Below are 24762 nucleotides of genomic sequence, written 5' to 3' on the forward strand. Positions count from 1 at the left end.
TATTTGCAAAAAAGGCAGCTTGGTGTTGTGGTTAGGAGTGTGGACTTCTAAACTGGCGAGCTGGGTTTGATTCCCTGTTCCCCCATATGCAACCAGCTGGGTGACCTTGGGCTCGCCACGGCACTGATAAAGCTGTTCTGACTGAGCCATGATATCTAGGGCTCTCTCAGCCTCGCCTCCCTCACAGAGTGTCTCTTGTGGGGAGAAGAAAGGGAAGGCGAATGTAAGCTGCTTTGAGACTCCTTCGAGTAGAGAAAAGCTTCATATAAGAACTACGTCAGTAATATCAGGGCTCTCTCAGCCTCTGCTACCTCACAAGGGTGTCTGTTGTGGAGAGAGGAAAGGGAAGGCGACTGTAAGCCACTTTGAGACTCCTTCGGGTAGAGGAAAGTGGCATATAAGAACCAACTCTTCTTCTTCAGTAATATCAAGGCTCTCTCAGCCTCACCTCCCTCACAGGATGTCTGTTGTGGGGAGAGAAAAGGGAAGGCAATTGTAAGCCACTATGAGACTCCTTTGGGTAGAGAAAAGTTGCATATAAGAACCAACTCTTCTTCTTCAAATAGTTGTAAGGCTTCACTATTTGTTGTCCTGCACTGTTTCAGTTCTAACCTTTACGCTGAAAAGTTGGGACCAAGTTCCTCATAAACAAATGCTGTTCTTGAAAAACCAGACCAATCTTATTTTTTTAAAGGCTATGTGTATCGCTTATTTCAATATGTATCTTACATGTATTGTATAATTACTACTTTCAGATAGATACGTTCCCAATCTTCTAAAGTCACTACGATCTCACAAAATTGTTTACATCTCTTGTGGAGAAGACCACACTGCAGCTCTTACAAAGGTACAGTACTAGAAATGAAGCTTCTGTCATCCTTTAGTGTTGGCCAGGAGAGGTAATGGAGTGGCACGGGACATGTTCACCTGTGCTGAGTCTTGCACATTTCAGGCTGCTTGGCTGTGTGTTCAGCCAGAAATAGGAAGCCTGTGATCACATGGTGCCAAGCCACCTCACATGTGAACGTTGGCTATGTACAGAGAAGGGAGAACATTTCTGCCACCGTTGCTCACCAGCTGGTCTGCTTTTTTCAAATACCATACCCTGTACCAGGGGGTTCGGGCTGTGGATTCTTCCGCCACTTTAGCCTTCCTGAAAAGAACACGTAGCCACTTGCTTTTCTTTTTTCCCCATTGCGTACAAGTCAGTACATGGGAGAAGTGAGCTAGCAACATGACAATTCAGTGGCTACAAGTTTTCTCCAAGTTGCACTTGCATTAGTTGGAAAATGCTGGCATGTAATGATTAAATGAGTACTAACTTTTGGAGATAGGGGAGCTCATGCTTATATTGCTTCCAGGTGCCTCCTATTAGAAAGATTAATTTTTTGCACTCTCTCTGCATGGCTCCATAAAATCAGAGTCCAGTAGCACCTTTAAGACAACAAAGATTTATTCAGGGCGTGAGCTTTCGAGTGCAAGCACTCTAAATCTTTGTTGGTGCTACTAGACTCTGATTTTATTGTGCTCCTTCAGACCAACATGGCTACCCATTTGAATCTATCTGCATGGCTCCAATAACTGTGCCCATGGGTCCCTTGGTGATGGATATCCCTTCCTAGTAGCGCCAGAGCCCAAGTTGCATCTTTCCATGCTTATTAACTGTGTGCTTGTGTAACAAGACACTTTAAAGCAGCTCTTTCTATGTACGCTCTCTTTTAATTTAAAGTAAAACCGAATATATAAATGTAAGTCCATGCTAACTTGGTTTCTGATTTGCATGAACAAATATGTTCCCTTGTTCTATACAGAAGATCTAATTTGTATTACTGGAATTTGCTCTTATTTCATTTCTAAAACTGCTTAACTAGTTCCACTCTGGAAGTGAGAACAGCAGTCCTTTTACAGATATGGCACAAATGTCTGTACACAGTTTTTAAAATCATCTCTTTTCTCAGTCTGATAGCACTAGTAATGGAGGACAACTTTTTTTCCTTTAGTGATGGACAATATGCCTTTAAATAAAAATCCAGTTCTCTACAGACCAAGACACTTTTTTTAAAGATGCAGACCCAATCTTAAAGGTAAAGGTATCCCCTGTACAAGCACCGGGTCATGCCTGACCCTTGGGGTGATACCCTCTAGCGTTTTCTTGGCAGACTCAATACAGGGTGGTTTGCCAGTGCCTTCCCCAGTCATTACCGTTTACCCCCCAGCAAGCTTGGTACTCATTTTACTGACCTCAGAAGGATGGAAGGCTGAGTCAACCTTGAGCTGGCTGCTGGGATCGAACTCCCAGCCTCATGGGCAGACAGCTTCAAACAGCATTTCTGCTGCCTTACCACCCTGCGCCACAAGAGGCTCTAGACCTAATCTTAGATTAGATTTATTGGTTCAGAACCATATGGAAGTCATATGAGCTCCTTCCAACCCCTTTTTGAAATTCAGAAAATGGGACAGTTGCCTTTCTCCCTGAATTATGTCATTTTTATAGCTTCTACCCTCAGCCGTATCGGTGCAAATGAGAAGGGGAGAACCTTAATAGAGTAGTATCTGGTCTATAAAAAGTAGCATCTTTGAGTGAGCCGTTAATTAGTGCAGACATTTGGTTTTCCCCCCCCCCTCAGGTTGTAACTGACTGTGAATATGTGAAGTATTTCCCCTTCATATAGCTTTCTAACCACCACTTCTTCTTTTTTTTAAGCAAGGAGGGGTGTTTACTTTTGGAGCTGGAGGCTATGGGCAATTGGGTCACAACTCTACTGGCCATGAAATCAACCCAAGAAAAGTGTTTGAGCTGATGGGGAGCACAGTTACCCAGATCACCTGCGGAAGGTAATAATTTGCCCTGGGCAGGACTGTAAAAGGTTATTCCTTTAGTAATCCTTACCAGTTGCATGCCTTAGTGCAGGGGTAGTCACTGCGACCCTCCAGATGTCCATGGTCTACCATTCCCATGAGCCCCTGCCAGCGTTTGCTGGCAGGGGCTCATGGGAATGGTAGTCCATGGACATCTGGAGGGCCGCAGTTTGACTACCCCTGCCTTAGTGCATAAGGTGTGGCGATAGGCCATTAGGAAAGGGAGTGCTGGGGTTTAGACAGTTCTGGGTTTATAGGGCCCAAGGGATAACTTAATTGGGTTGACACTAACACAGTTCAGAAAACTGCCTAATTGGATTGGCATTAAGCTGCCTAGGATTTGTCTTTAAAAGCAGAAAGTTTGTTTAAATGAACGAACACATTCTAAAGGCACAGTTGCTTTTGGCATCTGGATTGTTTTTTCCGAAACCAGGGGCTAGATCTGTGGGCCTTCCCACAGCAGCTTTGTGCAAAGTTAATTTTGATTTTGAACAATGTGGGGCAGAAGGTCACATGGTGACCCCTGTGAGTCTATCTTCATGGAATGCATGGCATGGGAGGAGCCTCAGTGAAGGGAAGGAGTTGGGGGAAATGGCCTTGCTTTTCTGGGGATAACAATCATAACAATATCCCTGTAACCCACCCTTTCTTAGTAGGTTCTGGGTTGGTATCAACAAGAATGAAAAACATACAATATAATACATATTCCATATGGCAATGAACTTTATATACTCCAGTTTAGGGTTTAAAATGAATAAATAAATTAAAAGCCATCTCTCCAAAATAAGCCAAGAGGGAGAGGCAGATGTCCTTCAGAATGGTTCTCAGCTTTGGTTTTTGGTTAGGGAGGCCAGTACTTGGTTGGTATTGGTTTTCTGGCCTCCACCATAGGCCTGGTGGAATAGCTCTGTCTTATAGGCCCTCTGGAATTGCTTAAGTTCCTGGAGGGTGCTGATCTCACTGGGCAGAGCATTCCACCTGGCCCTGGATGAAGCCAGTTTTACTTCCTTGGGGTTGGGGACCATGAAGAGGTTTTGATCTTAGTGTTCCTTGGGGTGGGGGGGTGTACTGGTATAAGCAGTCCCATAGATACAGAGGTCCCAGATGGTTTAGAGCAGCAGTCCCCAACCTTTTTGCAGTTGAGGACCGCCTCCGGGAGTGGGGGAGAGCCGGCGGCCCAGGCAACGCACACACGGGGCAGCTGCATGCAAACACGCATGTGCAGGTGCCATGCATGCACATTTGCGCCAGCAGGGGGCACTGCTGTGCATGCGCGTTTATGTCCGCCAGCATTCCAGCAGCCGTGCCTACCTCTTCTCCCTACCCCTCTTGCGGCGAGAAGCTCGCCAGGCCACGAGCGAAGCGGCCGCGTCCTGGTGAGCTTCTCGATGGGGGGGGGGGGAGAGGCAGGCGCAGCCGGCAGCGGTCCGGTACTGAGGCCTGGCCGCAGACCGGGGGTTGACAACCCTCAGTCTAGAGCTTTGAATGTGACAATTAAAATCTTGAACCTGATTCCATCTCCAATCAATTCAATCTCCAATCAAAAGGGGGTGGGGTGGGAATCTGCCTCCATTTTTCTTCTGCTTGCAGTTAGACAAAAATACCCTAAGCTGCCTTCTGCTCAGTCAGACCATTGGTCTGTCAAGTCAGAACTATTTGGTCTGACTGGCAGTAGCTCTCCCAGGTGTCTAGCAGAGGTCCTTCACAGTGCCTGCTACCTGAGCCTTTGAATCAGGACCTTCTGTATGCCCAGCAGATCCTCTCCTAGTGTGCCATGACCCCTCCCTGGTTCTTAGGAGCCCATGTGCTCTCTTAAAATTCCAAAGGAAGCACTCTTGAACTTTCAACTGTTCCAAGTTACCTTGAATTTTTCTCTCTCTGAAGTTGCGTATTCCTGTAATGGAAACACATTGGTATAGGCAGAGCAGAAAAACAGCAGGTACTCATTTTCTTCCTTGCAACCATCCTCTGATATTTGAAAGTGTACTAGCAGGTAGACGTGCCAGCCACTACCGTGCTGCTCCAGTGAAGTGCGGCTACTTCTTTGTCTTGGGGAGGAGTATTTTGAATGGCTCTGTGTGGGGTACCATAGCGTTCTCAGGCCATTATGAATGTCTGTCCTTTCTCTGCCGTAGGCAACACACGTCTGCATTTGTTCCTTCAACCGGAAGAATTTATTCTTTTGGCCTTGGAGGGAATGGACAATTAGGAACCGGATCAACCAGTAACAGGAAAAGCCCTTTCCCAGTAAAAGCAAATTGGCTGCCTTATGGTGGCCAGATCCCACCAGATTCAGGTACCTGCATGTGTATGTCGAGTATCTATTTGCCTGTTAATGCCACTGAGTCATTCTTAAATTATGCATTTGTGTGAGTCAGGGAATGAATTCATGGGAACCTTTGTCAGGTTTTTTTTATGAGCTCTCTCTGTAATGTACCTTAAGTGTAATGAATAGCCGCTCCTCTTTAAAGCACCCTCTTTATGAGGAGAATCTCGTTTCTTATTGAATGTAGTCATTTCCAGAATAGTACCAAGTGATAATTGCAGATAAGGTTTCTGATTGTGATGGGAAATGCTGGCATGCAGCCCTTTTCATAGCAGAGTGAGCAGATGATATTGTCCTGGCGAATTTTAAGTTCATTTGTTCCTCCGTAATTAAAGTATCAATGCCAGTGTAATGGTCCATTCGATTGACTTGGTTTTGAACATAATTCATTTTAATTATAGATGGCGAACAGTACTACTGTGTAAAGAGGATTTTCTCTGGTGGCGATCAGAGCTTTTCACATTATTATACTCCAGAGGTAATTCATCTACTTACAACAATCTATAAACTGGTTTCTGTATTTAGTACCGTGTGTTGGGCTTTGTTTGATATCAGGCTTTCCCTTTGCCTGATTGAAGGACTGTTAAACTATTGCCCTGGTCATATCATTTCACCTGTATTTATTTTTTTACCTTATTAAACCTCATGAATGTTCCAGATCTTCAGTTGTTGAGATGCTTTAGAATTTGGTGATAAATCACCTAATTGTGACTTACAGGTTGAATATAAAGGTTCCACTTTGTTGTAAGCTGACTGTTCACACAGTACACTGTATATTGGAAGCATGTAAAGTTTTTAGTTTGAATCAGATGTCTCTGGTATGTTAGAAAATAGTCTGCTTGCATTGTTTAGAAAACAATTGCTTCCTTACGTGAAACACAGAAGCAACCCTTTCTTGAGGTTACAAAAAGCTCTAAATTGGGAATACAGATTTCCATAGATAAGATGCCTTCTGGACTACGTCACAGATTTGGATGTACGTGACAGTGTTGCCAGCTTGAAACGAACTCTACCTGTGTATGCTTCATATGACCGTGACTTATTGTACTGTAAAATGTTCTTTAAACATCTGTCAATTCATTATGAAAGTCAACTTTTAAGTCCAGGGCATAAATGATAGAGCCTGTCTTGCTTTTGGGTGGCTGATGCAGATGAGCACCCAGCGAGAGCCAGCTTGGGGTCATGCTCAAGAACGGCAGCCTCTTAATCTGGAGAGCTGGGTTTGATTCCCCATTCCTCCACATGCAGCCAACTGGGTGACCTTGGGTAGTCACAGTTCTGTTAGAGCCATTCTTGCATAGCACTTCTGCCAAAGCTCTCTCAGCCTCACCTACCTCACAGGTGTCTGTTGTGGGGAGAGGAAGGAAAGGCGATTGTAAATCACTTCAACCGTTTATGCACTGGGAACTTCACTGCCCCAGCTCCCGTGCAGGAGTAAAAATCAGGGGCGGATGAGTCGCACGGGGCCAAATGTTCCCCTGTGTGGGTGCAGGAAGAGGTGGGGCAGCCTGCCATGATCAAAACTCCAGGCTGCAGCCCGGCATGAAACCTCTAGTGCGTAAACAGTCTTTGAGACTCGCTTGGGCAGTCAAAGGCGGAGTATAAAAAACAGCTCCTCTTCGTCCACTGAATGTAATGGAGATTTGGGGTTGCTAGGCACATGCTTGAAATGAGCGTTTGATCAGGGCAGTGATGCATTGTGAACTCCTGTTAGCCTGAAAAAGCAGGGAATTTGTATTTTAAAGGATTCAAATTGAATCCCTTAATAATTTCTTTTATTTGAGTCTTGTCAGCCAATATTTTATCTAAAATTCTGTGGATACTATTTATATATAATATATATTGAATGTTGATAAGCAAGAAGTAGAGAGCAAAGGTCAAGACACGAAGTGACTGGGAAACATATTGGTTATGAAACATGTTGGTTTCTTCTTATCTTTAAATAGGACAGGGTCCTATTAAATAAAAGAGTAAGGCCACCTGGGGAGGAGTTAGGGCGGGCCCTGTCCAGGATAAAAACTCAGAGGGCCCAATCAGGAGCCGCTTTGCGGCTCCTGATTGGGCCCTCCAAGTGTCCATCCAGGGCCAAGCAGCCAATGGGGAGGCGTGCAAAGTGCCTTCCTATTGGCCCCTCACCAGGACAGACCAAAATTCCATTCACCCAGCCCAGTCTGGCTGCCAGTCTGCTCCTGACCACCGCAGGGAGAGGAGGTCAGTAGGGCTGCCAAGGGGGGTGAGAACAGAGGCTTGGACAGGCTGTGCCAGCCCTTTTCGCCCCCAAGGCTGTCCTAACTGTCATGTCCAACTGCAAATTGCCTCAGAACCCTGACAGAGCTGGCAGGAGGCTGCAGAGTGCTCCCTCCCTCCCCCTCCCTTCAGTCTTGCTGCGAAGGAGCCTCTGACAGGCCCTGACTGAGGGGAGGGAGGCATTTCCAAGAGCAACTCAGGGGAGCCCGAGGGCCTTCCTTTTGAGGGGGGGGGGACTTTCCCTTTCTGCCAAACAGTTGCCTGACAGGGAGGCCACAGAAAAGCCCCTTCTCACTTAAAATATTGCTCTGGCCAGGGCTTAGACACAGCCAAGCCATGTCTCTTTCTTCTTTGCAACTCTCTGCAGATTTGAGGCCACTGCACAGTGTTATTCTGCAGAGATCACTGGCTCTTTTGTCTCCTGTTTCATCTGCACAACAACCCTGTGTAGTAGGCCTCAAGTGTTTCAATTCAACAACAACCTGTGTGGGAAGCCTTAAATGTTTCTTCTCTACCACAACCCTGTCCAAAGTAGCCCTTTCTGCCTGGGGGGCTAATCTTTATACTCTGCAGGTGAGCTGTAATTAAAGGAGATCTCCAGGCCACACCTGTAGATCTTCAGGCCACACCTCCAGGCCACCCCCTGGGTTGGAAATATTCCTGGAGGTTTGGAGGTGGGACTTCAAAATTGTACAATGACTCAGAGTCCAGCCTTCAAATGAGCCATTTTTGCCTGCAGTTGGTAGGGAGTGGTGCAGGAATGTCCCTCCTGGCCTATGGGTTATGGCTAGCCCTTACCAGCAACTGTTTGTATTCTGGGGCGCAGACAGGCAGACCAGCATCAGTCCTGTGAGTCTGGAAAGTGCAGGAAGATCTAAATAAATATTTACAGCCTGAAACTAAATAGAGAACACGTAAATGTCTGGAGACACATCGTAACTGAAATAGTAACTGGCAAATAACCTTGGCCTGGCAAATAAAAAAACAGTATTAAAAATCTTACTAAGGTCAAGACTGCTGTGCACAGACAGTCTTCCTCTTAGGGTTGCCAGCTTCCCTGTGAGGCTCGCTACCCCACCTCCCTCATGGGGAGTCTGCTATGGGGAGAGAAGGGGAAGACGATTGGAAAATGCTTTGAGATACCTGAGGCCTGCTGGGTCACTGCGGCCCATTCCCAATTCTCTCAGATCTCTCACAACCCTACATACCTCACAGGTTGACTATTGTGGAGAGACAAATGGAAAAGGTGTTTGTAAACCGCTTTGAGACTCCTTTGGGTAGTAAGCAATAGGGTACAAAAATCCATTCTTCTAAGGAGCAACCATGAAAGAAGCATGTGGGCACATAACATTTTACCAACAGTGAAAATATGGGAGACAGAAGAAACAGGGTGGACACCTGTGTACTGTGACTACCCTATGTGTATTAGGGCAGAGGGGCATTTCTGTGAATGTGGCCTAATTCACACAAGAAGGGAAATGACGCAGAACTGGGGGGAATTGGTTGCCATGTAATCTTCCCCTAAGAAGAGTCTCCAGTCTGATTTCCCTTTCACATATCTGAGGACATGGCTCTGGAAAGCTCATCTGTAACCACTATGCCACAATTCCCAAAGGTCAGTCCTCTCCCACAATCAACGAACATTCCACACCACAGGTTCTTGACACCCATATCTCCACACCCATGCCCTCATTTGCCACCATGCCACAACCTCCCACACAACACACATGACAACCCCATGCCCTTACAGACTGGACAACTCATCCCCTTCCTCTTCCCACTGCCAAGGTCTAGCGCCCGTTGTATTCTTGGAAACAATGGGCTTTGCCCCTAGTTTTTAATAAAGCATATTTATTGATGTGTATAATTTACCTCATGTAGGATTCAGGACCGCCAGATGACTTCAGAAATCCTAATCCTTCAAAGGAAATCTGGACTGTGAATGAAGCCTTCGTTCAGAGACTGCTCAGCTGTTCTGGAAGACTTCCAGTGGAGGTAGCAAAGTAAGAACAAATTATGTTTCTGCTCTTTAGCCAGTTGTATAACCAGTGGTGTTTTTTCCCCTTTTCCCTTTTATCTTTTTCTGTCAGTGAGGCTTGAGCATTTGAGTGAGTCCCAGTAGACATTACTGACTTTGAAGGACCAGTGGTCTAAATGCCAGACAGCTTTGTGTGTGTTTTGGGGGAGGGGCTGTGGCTCATTGGCAGGGCATCCGTGTGGCGTGCAGAGAGTCCTGGGTTCAGTCCCCAGCATCTCCAGTTGAAAATTCCAGCAGCAGGAAATGTGAAAGAATTTCTGCCTGAGGCCCTGGAGAGCCACTACCCATCCAAGTAGAGTAGAGAATACTGACTTTGATGGATTAAGGATCTGATTCATAATAAGGCAGTTTCATTTGTTCAACTTGATTTTGGGTGGTCTACCTTTTACAAGTCTGAACAAGTTTAAATGTCACCTACAGTTTGCTCTTATTGTGTCTTTTGATTCTGGCATGATCCAGACTGAGTTTTTTATAGCATAGTGCAGGGATTCTCAACCAGGGATTCTCAACACCATAATAGTAGTAAAGGCAGGGAGAAGGAGCAGAAGGAAAGCAAAAGGTACAAGGGGTGATATCACTTCTGGTGATATGTCACTTCTGGGGGCGTGACGGGGAGGCGTGGTCAGCTGACCACTTCCAGGGGTCCTCAAAGCCTGAAAATTTATTTTAGGGGCTCCTCCATGGTCCAAAGGTTTAAAAAGGCTGGCATAGTGGGTTGTTTCTCTGAAATATGCTATCTGTGAATAGAATGTTTTGGATATAGGTAGTCTGTCCTGTTTCACGTAGTGATACAACGTTAGGCACAATTGCCCAATGTATAGAATGCCATTAAATAAGCTTCATACACTATTTAAATCTTGCATTAAACCAATGTTCTCTTATTTTAATAGTGAAATAGATGGAGCATTTTCCTCCACTGGTTGCTTGAATGGAAGCTTTTTAGCTATCAGGTGCGTTGGTGGCATGTCTTATTTTGAACTTGGAACATTAAAAAGATAATATTAACTCCTACATAAGTGGCTGAAAAGATTGAAAAATGGAATTTTCTTTTCTTCCTGTAGCAACGATGACCATTACAGAACAAGTGCCAGATTCTCAGGGATTGATATGAATGCTGCTCGACTTCTTTTTCATAAACTTATAGAACCAGCATATCTACACATATCTCAACAGGTTGCTCTTGAAAATTCTCCTTTGATTTAGTTCTGTTACATCTAAGATGTTGTATAATAATTATTTATTGTTAGTATTTATTTGATACCTGTACTGCCCTCCCAGCAAAGCTGGCTCAAGGAGGTGTACAGAACTATGCAACAGTACAATTTAAACTGATCAATCAGATTTTTAAAAACATGTTTATTAACTTGTAGATCCTTTTTACTGTGAATTTGTAAATTTGGGCTTGTTATGCTAGGCTTGTATTCTTCATTTTAAAGACACAAATAAGAAACTTTTGCTACATTTTGTTTTTAGAGTTGAAATAAGTACACATGATATGAATATACAGAATAGAAGTGCACTGTTGTTCTTCTAGGGTAGTCGTCAAAAACATTTGTTCTGAGGGATGCTTATTTAGTGTGTTTTCTCTCTTTATGCAAACACTGCTGCACAAATTCAGTTTATGTTCAAGTTTTTCATTTATAATGGGTACTATGCATCTGTTTGTGTTTTTCTTGAAAGCGTTCTGAATTTAAAGCCAGATTCTTGTCTTGCACCACGTTCCTAGGTGGCAGCTAGTTTGGAGAAGAACCTTATTCCAAAACTGACCAGTTCCTTGCCTGATGTGGAAGCTCTAAGGCTGTTTTTGACACTCCCAGAATGCCCACTGATGAGTGATTCAAACAACTATATGACACTAGCAATTCCTTTTGCAGCAGCGATTGTAAATCTAGATAAAGCTCCATTGAAAGTACTTGGTAAGGCCTCAAAGATAAAAACAAACACAGCAGCCTTCAACTATGAACTTGCATATGTGGATCCTTAGTTTATTATGTTGTCAAAGAGAAGTATTGCTGCCTTTGTACCTTGGTATATCCACATGAGAAATACTGCCACCCTCTAAACATAACATCTACTTGTAATTTTGGGCCCTGCTGTTTTTTAAATGTTGAACCGTTCAATCATATTATTGATCATAAATTATTCTCCCTTATCAGAAACAAGTGCCCGCACCTCTCTTCCTCAAAGTATTAAGCCCCATCCCCTCCCAAGCCAATAATTTCTCAGACCAATTTAGGATTGTGGCATCTAAGTGGAAAGTGCTGCAATCTGAAGAGGAACGGATCCCTGAGCCCTTACTCCCATGGCCTCTGGTGTAATAAAGGAGCCATTGATGATCACACCCCTAAGTTTGGACATACGGCTCTTCCTAGTTAGAAAGGGCTTGCAAATTGCCATTTAGACTAGATTTTAAACTCCTCAACACCAAGTCCAGTAGAGAGATTTGGGGGCCTAGATTTTTGTCCTGTTTTCTCTGCACTTGGGTAGGGTTGTGCGCTTTGGCTGCCAAAGTGGCCGTTCGAGCCTGAAGCAGCCAGCGCCATGGCGCTGGCTGCTTTGGGTTCAAACGGCCGCTTTGGCAGCCAAAGTGCACAACCCTACTTGGAAGCTTATACCTCCCCAAGCCTTAATCCAGCTCTTTTGCTACAGACCTTCCTGAAAATATCTTCTGGTTGATTTAAACCAAATTCCTCTCTCCTTGCAAACTCCTAGCAGGACTTGTAACTTCTGATCAAGCCAAGTCTTGATCCTGTCTTGTCCTGATGAAGCCAGGCAACTTTATAATATCGTATAAGATTAGAGATCCTCCTTTCTTTGGCAACTTGCACATTAAGGAATATTTTACCTTGGATGGTGTGGAATGACTGATAAGTTGATATAAAAATTAATTTTACTTACATGTCCAGTTAAGTTGTGTGGCGTTTTTCTCTGTATTTGCAAATTACTCAACTTTTTTGTTTCCTGTATAGAAAACTGGTGGTCTTCATTGGAGCCTCCCCTGTTTCTCAAAGTGGTGGAACTTTACAAGGACGTGGTGGTTCATCTCTTGAAACTGAATAAGATGGGCATTCCTCCTTCAGAGCAAAGAATCTTCACTAACTGTTTACATACTGCCCTCAGAGTTTTGGAAATTTTGCATAGGGTATGTCTCTTACCACTAGGTAAACAACAAAAGAGGGAAAAGAAACTCAACCCAGAGTCTTCCAATTTGAGTCAAAAGGATCAAGCTACAACAAAGAAATAAAACATTACTATAGAGTGTTCACATATAAAATTGACGGTTAGGGGTCTGAATGTCAGACTACAACAGTTGTTCTCAACCCTAGGGTCCCAATCCCATTTGGGATCGCCTGGCCCCTTCTGTGGGGTCCCCAAGTTGGTTGCCGGTGGCGGGAGGCTGCAAGCAGTGGTGGGCAGCGGCTACAAGTGGCAGCAGGCAGTGGTGGTGGTGGGCGGAGGAGGAGCCACGGCAATGGCTGCCTCGATGCCGCCCCAACTGTTGTGCGCCTGCACGTGTGCGTGGACATGCTTGCATGCATGTGCTGCCCGTGTGCGTGCACATACTCCCCCCGCTGCCCCTGCTGCAGTTGGGGTCGCCGAGTCAGAGCGGTTGAGAATCGCTGGACTACAATTTGCATACATTCCTGGTGTATGAATATGTCCTATGAACCACATAAAAAGTAAATGAGTTTTGGCTTTTACAGCCTTCCTCACTCGTTCCAAATACATTAGATAAAACAGAACACACATTCAGAGAGTATTCTATATTTTTCACAACCAGGCGTTACTCTTTCCTTTGCTGTGTGGTTAGGCAAATAATTTCTTATATTTAAGGCCATGGGCTCTTCCTCATGATGCCTTTACTCACAAAGTTTTCATCTATTTGATTCTGTTTACTGGTTGATGTGAACTCTGTGAGTTCCGTCATGGCCCTGATCTCCCCCGGGAGCCCATTCCACCAAGCAGGAGCCAGGCCGAGAAGGCCCTGGCTCTGATTGATGCGAAGTGCACTTTTTTGGGACTGGGGACCTCCAGCCAGTTAGCACGGCTGATCAAAGGGCTCTCTGGGGAACGTATTCAGTCCTGCTGTGCTTTCTGGCTGCGTGGGGTTTGGGCACTTGTGTTTTGAGCATGGAAAGGAGTGTTTCTTTGTGTTTCGTGAATGGAAATGGAAATAGAATGTGAGATAGGATTTTTAGTTTTGTAAAGCTGTTTTAATAGGATAGCTGATTCTTTGCATATGATCGCATCAAGATGCTAGCAAATGGGGCTTTTACCCATGTTTTCACGCAAGCCACAGTGAGAAGAGTCACATCTGCTTTATAAACTGAGTTAAATTTTATTTTGTGGACCATCAACTAGCTTCAATAGCGTTTTACTACAGGCAAAACTGCAGAGGTCCCTTGAACTTCGACTTCAACTTATAGTGGAAGAAATAGGATACAATTTGAAATGGGTGTTTTAGGAGTTGGCTGCTGATACTTACATCAAAGTTTGTGAGTTAATCATGGCTAGATGCATGGGGAGAGCCTATTCGTATGACAGGCAGAGTTGTTACCACCAGCTTTGACCCCCCCCCCCCCCACATACACACACCCTCCATCCTGTGGATTAGTGTGTTGATGGCAAATTGATTTGTTTGGTAAGCTGTGTCTAAATATTTCTAAAATTTCTTGGTTTTCTATTGTTGTGCCATGTTTTTTTTTTTAATGTGATGCTATAAATTAGCGAGCCCCAACCTGTGGGCCGTGGACCACATGTGGTCCTTCGACTAATTGGAGGTGGGCCCCGAAGGACGCCTTCCCCCCCCCGGCCCTTTAATTTATTCCCCCACAGCCCCTTACAACACACTTCATTGTTGTGGCGTGTCTGTATCTTATTTTGAAGGGATGTTTAAACATTACCATAGTGATCAGAGAGTGTTAGGGCAGTGGTTGAGAGTAGAGGAGTAAACTCCCCCCCCCCACCGGGCCTCAGTAAAAGGCGTTGAGTGGTCCCCGGTGTTGAGTGGTCCCCGGTGAAAAAAAGGTTGGGGACCACTGCTATAAATGGTTCTGAGATCTTTTTGCAGACTGGTGGGCTAAAAGCACTTAAATAAAATAAATGAGTGTAGCGATAGGCAATATGCTGTACTTTAAAGTTACCATTATTGTGGGGTGTGCTACTCGAAAATGAATGGACAGGAGTCTCTCAGTTCTTCTGCCTAGTTAATCTTCAATGTTGTGTTGGATTTTTAAAAGTGGTGCAAGTTTGGGGTAGGTTGCCTCTATTCCTTTCTTTCTTTCTAAGAAATGGCTTTAATTCTCTGTAGATGTCTGTATTCCTGTGTGCTTTGGCGTATGTGATATTTATAAAAGAAAATGGTCCTTTTTGTTAAACACAGTTTCTTCAGAAGAAGGTATGGCTCCTATAGGTGATAGCATTAAGAAACTGAAAATATTTAGTCTTAGTAGATTGGGATGTAAAATATTCTTAGTGACAAATCCTTTTTTTAAAAATTGTAGGTAAATGAAAAGGGGGGACAAATCATACAGTACGATAAATTCTACATACATGAAGTACAAGATTTGATTGACATAAGGAATGACTACATCAGCTGGGTCCAGCAACAGGCTTATGGCATGGTAGGTATTTCCATTTTTGTCTATACTTTTAAAATGTATATTTCTCTATGCTGTGTGGATTTTGATTCATGTGCTGGAAATATTCCATGTCTGTGTATTTTTCTTTATTTCGCCAAATATTGTAAAGTGTTGATCTCTGAGGTGTTCATAATGTTATGTTCATAATGTTATGGATTTTGTCAAGCGCATGGGCCATGAAAATGCAGTCTGTGATTGTTGTTTTTAGGTGGCATTGAGAATACAACCTCAAATGATTCTGCACATGTCATGCGGTCATGTTCTCTTTCGTATTTTATGAAATTCCTACACAGTTGTAATACTTTTCCACTAGGGAATGAAAAGTCTTCATCGCAACTTAAAGACCTTTTGAGCTATTTTCATGCATGTCTTTTTATATCAAAATGCCTTCTGTATAGGAATTTTGTAACATGTGAAAACCCTCAGTGTTGAGGTCTTGAACTGTGGGGAAACAACATGATGTTTTATGGTGATGCCTATCTTGTTCTGAATCATTGCTTTACCTTCACAGTTCATAGAGGTAAATTTTATTTGCTGCCATGTTAGGGGTGATGATAACCATCTGAGGTATGATCAGAGGCTAACCCTTGTTTTCCTGTGTCCCACATCTACAGCTGTTTGTAAAATTGCATGTTAAGAGGGTTGTTGTCATGCTAGTCTAAGAAAATGAAAGATACCTGGAGTTCATTTCTGTGGGTTGGTGTTCCCTGCCAAAATACACAGGCCAGTGTTCAAGATCTCACCACATGGTTACCAAAATACGATTCCTAACATTGGCTCAGGTTTGAAACATCCCTTCAAGTGCATAGGCAGCAATTTTTTTTTCACATCAAGAGAATAAAGTACAACACACACAATGTTCAGTCTTCATCATATATTCTAGATTTACACATTATGCCACATGTTCCACTAATGAATAAATACGCTTTACTTTGCTGTTCACTTTTGTGGTGCATAGACCTCATTTTGTTGGTGTGGAATTTCTGCAGTCTGAATCTTAACCATATATTCTTTCAATGAAAAAGGATGTGTGTGTGGTTGATTTTCTAACTTTACTCCATGCTATTCCCAGGAGCTCATTGACCCCTTGGGAGCATGGCAGGCCATAGCAGGAAGGGGGAGGGCACTAAATAAGATTTATGTTCCGAGACTCATGTGTTTTGTGGCTAAAGAAGCTAAAAGCAAACAATGATCTAAAGTGGATTTTCCCTTGGTAAAACCAATTTGTTCTGGGCCAATAATTCCCAAAAAATGCATCCATGTACTAAGCTGCCATTCGAGGTGTTTTGCATAAAGTTTGCCCACTATAGAAAGTAGACTAATTGGGCAAAAATTTTCAGGAAGGTTTGGATTACCTTTTTTAAAAATTGGGATGATGATTGAATTGAGCCATGAATCTGGAATTATTCCAAAGTGATCTATAAGAGTAAACAGGTTGGCAAGGGGGAGGGACCACCAGGAAGAGAATTTTTTCAGGATCTCAGCAGGAAGGCCATCTGGTCCAGGGGATTTACGTACTTTTAATTCATCAGTTAACTCCAAGATTTCATTGGAACTCACCGGAGGCCAGTTGGGGATACTAGATGGTACTGTATCTGAGTTCTTAGTTAGGGCTGTGGATGGAACATTAAAGATAGCACAATAATGGTCAGTCCAGATTTGGGGTGAGATATTAAAAGAAGGGCAATCAGACTTAGAGCCAAACCGACCAGCAATTGAATTCCAAAAAGTTTTGGAGTTGTTAGATTTTAGGGCTAATAACAGGTGTTCCCATTTATTTTCAAAAAATAAGATTTATGTTAATAAGGTTTAAAAAAAATTCTTCTGCACAAAGAATTTTTCTCAACCAGTTGGAAATGAAAGGTGCTGTTTCCTTTCCAGTAATACACCCAAACCACTTCAGCTACCATGGATAAATTTTCTCAAACTGTCTTCTCTGTTGCTTTACAAACACAGTTAAGATTAGATGCTGTCAAATGGCTGAAAATAGTGTAGATGATCCTAAAACCATCTGCCGATAGTGTTTTTTTCCCCACAACTCCCCCACACATGAAAAAGATTGATTCTCATGGCCCAATGTTTGTTTATCCTTCCCTGCGTTCAGACCGGCTTACAATAAAATACACTTGAAAGCCAGCAAATAGGTAAAAAACGTATTCCAGTATTTTGTGTTCTTTATATCAGTGGTCTCCAAACCCCAGTTCGGGGACCGGTACCAGTCTATGGATCACTAGGTACTGGGCCGCTGCTCCTTCTCGTCTCCCTCCCCAGCTGCTGCCTCAGGGGCTGCCCTGCCACTCTGCTGCTGGCTCACCTTTGGTGCTCTCCAGCTGCCGCCATGGCTGGGGCTCGTCCTCAGCGTGGCACTGCGCAGATGCTGCTGGCAGCACCCCCAGCAGGTGGCGGGAAGTCAAGGGTGCCGGCGGGAAAGCAAGTGGAGCAGGGGCTCAGGCGGTGGCAACGTCCCTCAGCAAAAGACTACCCACCCACCCCCCGGGCCTCAGTAAAATTGTAAAGTGTTGACCAGTTTCTGGTGATAAAAAGGTTGGGGACCACTGCTTTATATGACACAGGCTATTTAGATTCAAGTGTGTAGCTGTGTTGGTCTGAAGTAGCACAACAAAAATAGAGTCCAATAGCACCTTTAAGACCAACAAAGATTTATTCAAGGCATGAGTTTTCGAGTGAAGGCAACAGTACCTGCACTTGAATGCTCACACCTTGAATAAATCTTTGTTGGTCTTGAAGATGCTGTTGGACTCTATTTTTGTTGTACCGCCTATTTAGTTTTGCTTGTCAAGTTTTGCTTCAGTCAAGCACAGTAATTTATATCAGCTTCCTCATAACATTTTTGCGGGTTCTGCAAACGATGGATTGAGTCCTGTGTTTCCTTAACCATTTTTACTCTAGGTGTGTTGTACAGCTTAGATTGTACGTCCATTAACATGCCAACTGTTTCCCTGACCAGTTTCCTTCATGCCCACTCTGTTAATTTTTTACAATTTTACCAGTTCTTGGTTGCAGAATGGGACCTTAATTTGTGTAGAATGCAAAGTATTGTCGTTGAAAGGATTGGGGAGGATATGGAGACCGCTGAATTTGTATCTCCTAAAATGTAGCATTGCTCTTTTCAGGTTGTATTATCCCGGGGTTATCACTGGGACGAAACGGAGCAAGAATCTTGGTGCCTTTCACTGCTAGGGAGACTTGAATGGCCATACCAGGGGAATGGGAAAATGGTGTCTCCCAATCTGTTTGTTCATGTTCTGTGAAGAACATGATTGGGGAAATTTTTCATGAACCTCAGTTCGGTTCCTGATCTCTTAGCTTTAGTGATTGGGATAAAAAAGACAATATCTAAATATCTTCATCAACATTTTCTTTTAATTAATTTACTTATTTGTTTATTATATATTTATATACCACCCTTCCCAGAGGCTCAGGGTGGTTTACATAAAACATATAAACAATACAAGAACCAAACCATAACATATAAATGATTGTAAAATTAATACTACTAACTGATAATTGTAACAGTGCAAACAGGTCCAGGAGCAGAGCACACTGATAGAGTTCTGGGAGGGAGGGAGGGAGGGGGCAGGGCCCTTCAGATGTTGTTTGTTATGCCTGGTCTCAACCAAATGCCTGGTGGAAGAGCTCCCTTTTGCAGGCCACGTGGAACTGTTTTAGCTCCGTCAGGGCCCTGATCTCTTCTGGGAGCTCATTCCACCAGGTAGGGGCCAGGACAGAGAATGCCCTGGCCCTCGTTGAGGCCAGGCAAGTTTGTTTAGGGCCAAGGACCATTAGCTGGTTGGTGGTGGTAGAGTGTAGAGCTCTTTGAGGGGCACAGAACTTATTTTTATTTTGAGGATGAAAGATGCATTGAAATTAATTTTTACATTATCTTTATAAACTGAATGAAACAATTGCTTCCAGGAAACGAGGTCATTCATTTCTTTGAAATGGTTATCTTAGCTTCTGGTATGTTTGCTCTTTACTGCCAAACACTATTGGAGATACTGTTCAAGGTCAGAACAATTTATACAGAGGAGTAACATTAGAATTTGAAATGATTTATAAAACAAACAAAAAAAATGCAGACTCTTGTGTAACAAACAAACCAAAAAGGACATTTGCAAACTAAACTGCTTCATTAGATCAATCAAAACACATGTTTTTCAAACTCCTTTTCGCTTTGGAAATGAATCAAGGGCAAGCTAGACATGCTCTTTTTCCTAGAGATGGGTCCACCAGGGTTCCCTCAGCTGGTTTTCCCTGAAGCCACAGAGCAGCTGCAGAGACCAACTGTTGAGAAACACAGGAGAGACAGCCTGATCGTAGAATGCCACCTGGGGGGAAGAAAGAGCTCCCCTTGCCTTTTCCACCAGCCAGTTTCCTGCATTGAAACGTGTCGGGTGGGGGGATATTTCCCTATGTGGGAAACTGGCTCTGTGTGTGTGTGTGTGTGTGTGTGTGTGTGTGTGTGTGTGTGTGTGTGTGTGTGTGAGTGAGAGAGAGAGAGACTTGGAGTCTTCCCCCTCTGTTGTATTCCAAGCCCAAATGGGCTATTTTCTATTTTTTAGCAGACATTCCCCATAGCTGCAGTGTGACTACAGGGAAATGTTCCTTGAACCCAGCTCTTTAAATAAGAACATGGCCCTAACTCGCAAGGTATTCAGATGCAACACTGCAAGAGATGCCCGGAATCTCTTGGTCAGTGACTCCCTTATTCAAAATCTGTGGCTCTTATACAAGAACTGTCCTTTGCAGCTCTTTAAAACTATTCCCTGAGGGTGTTGATTTTTTTTTTTTAGATCATCTGTCAACAGCAGTTGGAGGTATTTCTGTAATGACTTGAAGTATAACTGACACCTTAAAAACCAGCAATTTTATTTGAGTGTAAGTTCATGGGGACTAGAGCACAGTTTGTCAGAAGTAGTAGACTGGCTGGCCACCAAGCAGACCTCTTGTGTGGGAACATGAAAGGGGAAAAACTAGTATCAAGGGGCATGAAAATAAGGAAATACAAGGTGAAATGTAATTCTATAAAAATTAGCCTGATCTAGAAGGGTGCAGAATACCAGTCACTGGTATTGTTGATGTCTGCCTGATGAAGATGCTTAACAACTCGAGAACAGATAGACGTGAGTCCATTAGCACTTTAGACACCACCTAGATTTTTTCGGGGTATGAGCTTTGTGAATCAAGGCTTCCTTCATCAGATAGCTTTCACTTTCAAAAGCTCCCCCCCTCCCCCCAATCTGAGATGCTGCTGGACTCAAGTCAGCTGTTCTGCTGGAGACCAACACAGCTTTAGTGAGTAAGGAACTCCAAGTCCTTGTTCAGACCGAGGGGAAGATAGCATCACATCCCTTATAATAATAATGAAATATAATTCAACAGTTTTGTACTGGATTCCTCGCTTGAAGGACTTTTGCAGGAGAATGGTGACTTCTTGCATGTGTTAGCTTTGGATCTGGGTTTGGATAGGATCATGGCATATGCTGTTCCTGGAGTCCCCTAAGATGGGCAGTGGTCTCAGGTGTCTGCTGGCTGCTGGCTGCTGGCTGCGGAAGGGGCCAGAAATGGACTTTTGCCTATTAAAAAGAAAACTTCAGGCAGCTACTGTCTGAGGATATGGTGAGAGGCATAAACATGCAGCAATTAACTATGCTTTTTCCTCTTAATTACCGCTGCCTTTTCTACACTGCTGTGGTAGGACATCAGTCATGCATTAAATGAGGTAAGGGGCTACCTGAGCTTAACTGCAATCGTCAAATGTGCAATCGTCAAATGTTACATTTTTGACTTGTGTATAAGCCTTGGGTGTAACACGACAGTATATAAATTTGAAATATATACCCGGTACTGCATGTACTAAGTAGGTCAGGTTGCATACAGAATGCATTGTCTGGCCATATAATAATGCCATATAAAATTGTAAATACCATCAGAGACTGGATCATATAATTCTATACTACTGTTGCTTGACAAAAAAGACTACAAAATTAGATCTCTTAAGATGTGGCAGCCTAAACTAAGGTCTCTGTGCTGACCAGTCTTTACTTAATCAGCAGTATAGAGAGAATAAATTGAATCCCAGTTTTAAGACTTGTTGCAAATATTGCTCACATTTATTTATTTATTTCTGTTCTTTCCAGCTAGCAGAGATACCAGTTACAATTTGTACCTACCCATTTGTGTTTGATGCACAGGCAAAGACAACTCTCTTGCAAACAGATGCATTCTTACAGATGCAGGTAAATTAGCATAATTTGAAACTGTTGCATGGAACAAAATGTAAAATGCTGTGTGATTTTGTCATTGCTGGGTTGAAAGCATTTTATGTGTACGTTTACCCCATAGTGGGGTTCTCCACTGTCTACCACCGGGATGCATCCTTAAAATGCAAAATGCATTTCAGACAGAAACTGTATACATAATCATGTATGAAGAGCAGTGTAAGAGCTGCTTTCACTCTGATTAGAAAAAAAGTGGAATTTTTCAGATCTGGATATATTGGACCTAAGAAAATTTAGGATTCCTGGGGAAAATATGAATCCAATACCAATATGGTATTTGGAGTTCATTCCTCCCCAGAAATCTCAAATTTGTTTGGCTGCATTATACGCTATGGAACTATTACAGTCAATGAGGAATCTATATGGTGGTATTCAGGGGTCTGAGAGGGCTGCTTTTGAGATAGAGGCACCAACATTTCAGCATAGTTTCTGGTGCCTCTCCTCAAAAGTCCGCTTTCAGGTTTCAAAAAGATTGGACCACGGGGTTCAATCCAATTGGCCTCCAAGGGAAATGCCCCCATCCTCCGTTGTTTCCAGTGGTGTGTGTGGTGGCGGCGGCGGGGGGGGGGGGAGAGCAAAAGAAAGGGAGGCTGATGTCAAACCAGCAACTCTTTGCAATAGAAAGTGCAGGTGGGTGGGATTTTTCCAAGCCCAGCAGAACCAGTGAATGTACAGAATGCCCAGCAGCAATAATGCCACTTTGGCGATGCCAATTCAATAGATCCAAGCAAGGGGAATGCAAGAAGAAATGTGCACTGGAAAAGAATTGAGTAGTTTTCTGATTCATGTTTTACTGATTTGATAAAACTTGAATAATCCTGATTCGGTAAATTGATTCAAGTTTGGCTGACCTGAGAAACTTGAACCAGTTTGGCCAAATCAGCCATCAGATAGCTGATCCTGGGGCAGAGAGAAGCCTCTCTGGGGATCAGCTGTTTAGTTCAGGCAGTATGTTGGCCCTGCCCACTCCCAACTTGTTGAGGAATTAGGTTTCTGCATAGGAGGCTGGGGGAGCACTGCAGACATGCCACAACCTCATAGACTCCAGCAGAATGTGGTTGCCCCTGTCTTAGCAAAAGCCTGATCCACAGAACCATGGGTCATGCTTAATGGCTGATGATATGCATGTTTTTCCATGTCTGCTGTTTATTTCCATGTAGAAAAAGTGTAACTCACAAAGTGGCACTCCAATCTGGCTTGAGTAATAGTGGTTAGTTACAGAGAGAGCCAGTTTGGTGTAGTGGTTAGGAGTGCGGACTTCTAATTTGGCGAGCCAGGTTCGATTCTGCGCTCCCCCACATGCAACCAGCTGAGTGACCCTGGGCTCCCACGGCACTGATAAAACTGTTCTGACCGAGTAGTAATATCAGGGCCCTCTCAGCCTCATCCACCTCACAGGGTGTCTGTTGTGGGGAGAAGAAAGGGAAGGCGAATGTAAGCCGCTTTGAGACTCCTTCAGGTAGAGAGAAGCTGCCTATAAGAACCAACTCTTCTTCTTCTTCTTCTTCTTCTTCTTCTCCTCCTCCTCCTCCTCCTCCTCTTTCATGAGGAAGATCTGAGAATGATAGCATGAGTTCTCTATTCAAGGGCCACTCCTGAAAGAAAGAGCCCTCTCTGTGGTTGCACACAGAAAGCAGTTCTTGTGAGGCGGATTTCAGCTGGTAGCCTGGGTACAGTTGTACGAGGCATCGGCCTTGCCATAAGCAAGCAGTATTACGAGCCAGCTGTCAGTTAGCTTGAAACTTGAGCCTGTCATGCATCCACTGTTCATTACTACGGCTGCTACCACTGAGGCTTTTACTTGGTTTTCCCCAGGTGGCTGTTGACCAGGCTCACAGACAGAATTTCTCATCTATTTTTCTCCCAGTATTTGAATCTGTCAATCCATGTCTGATCTTAATAGTGCGCAGAGAAAATATCGTGGGCGATGCCATGGAAGTCTTAAGGAAGACAAAAAATATAGATTACAAGAAGCCTCTTAAGGTAACATCTTAATATGTATGCTTAACTATGTGTTGTTGTGGATGGACCTCAGGAGTCATTTCAGCAGTTCTACCCCACTCCTTTCCTTTTAAACCATAACCTGGAACTCTGCCATGGGGAAAGCAGCTGGGGAGATGGAGGGTGGAGACAGCTGGAGAGGTGAGGAGGAAACCAGCTTGTAAGGAAAGCGTTAAGCATCCCCTTTGCCTCCATTTAAAATTGTGGCCTTTAAAGGCTGCCTTTCATTTTTTAAAAAATAAAAATTATCAGTGCATTGCTTTGTGCATTTAAGAATAACAGGTAGTTTTATCAGGGAGTTGAGGGTAATCCCACCTTGATGGACCGTGTGCTTGTATAAAACTCTGGCTGATGTTTGGCAGTCATGGTTTTATACGTCCAGTTTTTATGCACCCACGTAAAATGTGTTTCAAGGATATCTTAAATGTAAGCTTTAAACTAGAGTCTACATTTTAAGCTAGATTCTAAATTTTGGTAGCCAAGTAACAAACCTATATTGTGTGTGATGTCCCCTTCCCCCCTAAGATACTATGCTAACTGCATTGCCAATGTTAGGTTATTTTTGTAGGAGAAGAAGCTGTTGATGCCGGAGGAGTCCGTAAAGAATTCTTCTTACTGATCATGAGAGAGCTTTTAGATCCCAAGTATGGCATGTTTAGGTACTATGAAGAATCCAGGCTCATCTGGTTCTCAGATAAGGTATATAGTTGTTTTTTTTTGGGGGGGGGGGTGTTTGTGTGTGTGCTTTTTAAGTAGTGACAGAGTCATAATTATTGCGTTGCTTCCAGCTGAACCATTTGGCTGACTGAGAGGAACTACTAGGGTATTGTCATTGTACCCAAGCACATTAGCTAGTGTTCTCTGATCAGTGATGCTCAGGCATTTGCTGTGTCAGCAATTTGTTCACTGTGCTTCCCCCGAATGCCCTTTCTGTGTTCCCTTTCCTTGGCAGTTCATGGACATGTGGGTGCCTGTAGCAGTGCTTGATGGTGTCATCCTATTTTATGAGTGACACATGGCTCAGCATTGTTTATCCAGACATCTTCTGTGGAGTTGGTGGGTTCTCTCTTTGGAAATTTTTAAACAGAGGATGGAGAGCCATGTGATGGAGAGGCTGATACTGTGAAGGCTCAAGGGGGTAGCAGGTTACAGTGGATGAGCGATTGGGATGTGAGTGTCCTGCATAGTGAAGGGGGTTGGACTAGATGACCCATGAGGTGCCTTCCAACTCTGTGATTCTATGATTCTATGAGGTTGTCAAGAGCAGAGAGCTTTTCTGCTTAGTGGATGTGGTTTAGGGGAGAGTCTTGGATACTGTTGAGTGTCTTGTAAAACTAGTTCCTAGGC

The 24762-nt window shown here is 43.7% G+C and overlaps 1 protein-coding gene across 3 annotated transcripts in view; it reads left to right on the forward strand.

The window, feature by feature from the left end:
* HERC4 (HECT and RLD domain containing E3 ubiquitin protein ligase 4) overlaps window positions 1-24762 on the forward strand; it is a 42729-nt gene that overhangs the window by 12913 nt on the left and 5054 nt on the right. For 2 of the 3 annotated variants that reach the window (XM_077350791.1, XM_077350792.1), the window contains exons 6-19: window positions 756-847; window positions 2705-2835; window positions 4995-5155; window positions 5587-5663; window positions 9314-9435; window positions 10361-10420; window positions 10532-10643; window positions 11197-11386; window positions 12440-12612; window positions 14975-15094; window positions 20832-20855; window positions 21274-21372; window positions 23230-23397; window positions 23971-24114. In XM_077350791.1, coding sequence (XP_077206906.1) covers window positions 756-847; window positions 2705-2835; window positions 4995-5155; window positions 5587-5663; window positions 9314-9435; window positions 10361-10420; window positions 10532-10643; window positions 11197-11386; window positions 12440-12612; window positions 14975-15094; window positions 20832-20855; window positions 21274-21372; window positions 23230-23397; window positions 23971-24114 — 1673 coding nt within the window. The remainder of the gene's footprint in view (window positions 1-755; window positions 848-2704; window positions 2836-4994; window positions 5156-5586; window positions 5664-9313; window positions 9436-10360; window positions 10421-10531; window positions 10644-11196; window positions 11387-12439; window positions 12613-14974; window positions 15095-20831; window positions 20856-21273; window positions 21373-23229; window positions 23398-23970; window positions 24115-24762) is intronic. The other variant, XM_077350793.1, reaches the window with a different exon arrangement.

The sequence above is a fragment of the Paroedura picta genome, chromosome 8 (assembly GCF_049243985.1).
Source record: "Paroedura picta isolate Pp20150507F chromosome 8, Ppicta_v3.0, whole genome shotgun sequence".
In the NCBI taxonomy this organism is placed as follows: domain Eukaryota; kingdom Metazoa; phylum Chordata; class Lepidosauria; order Squamata; family Gekkonidae; genus Paroedura; species Paroedura picta.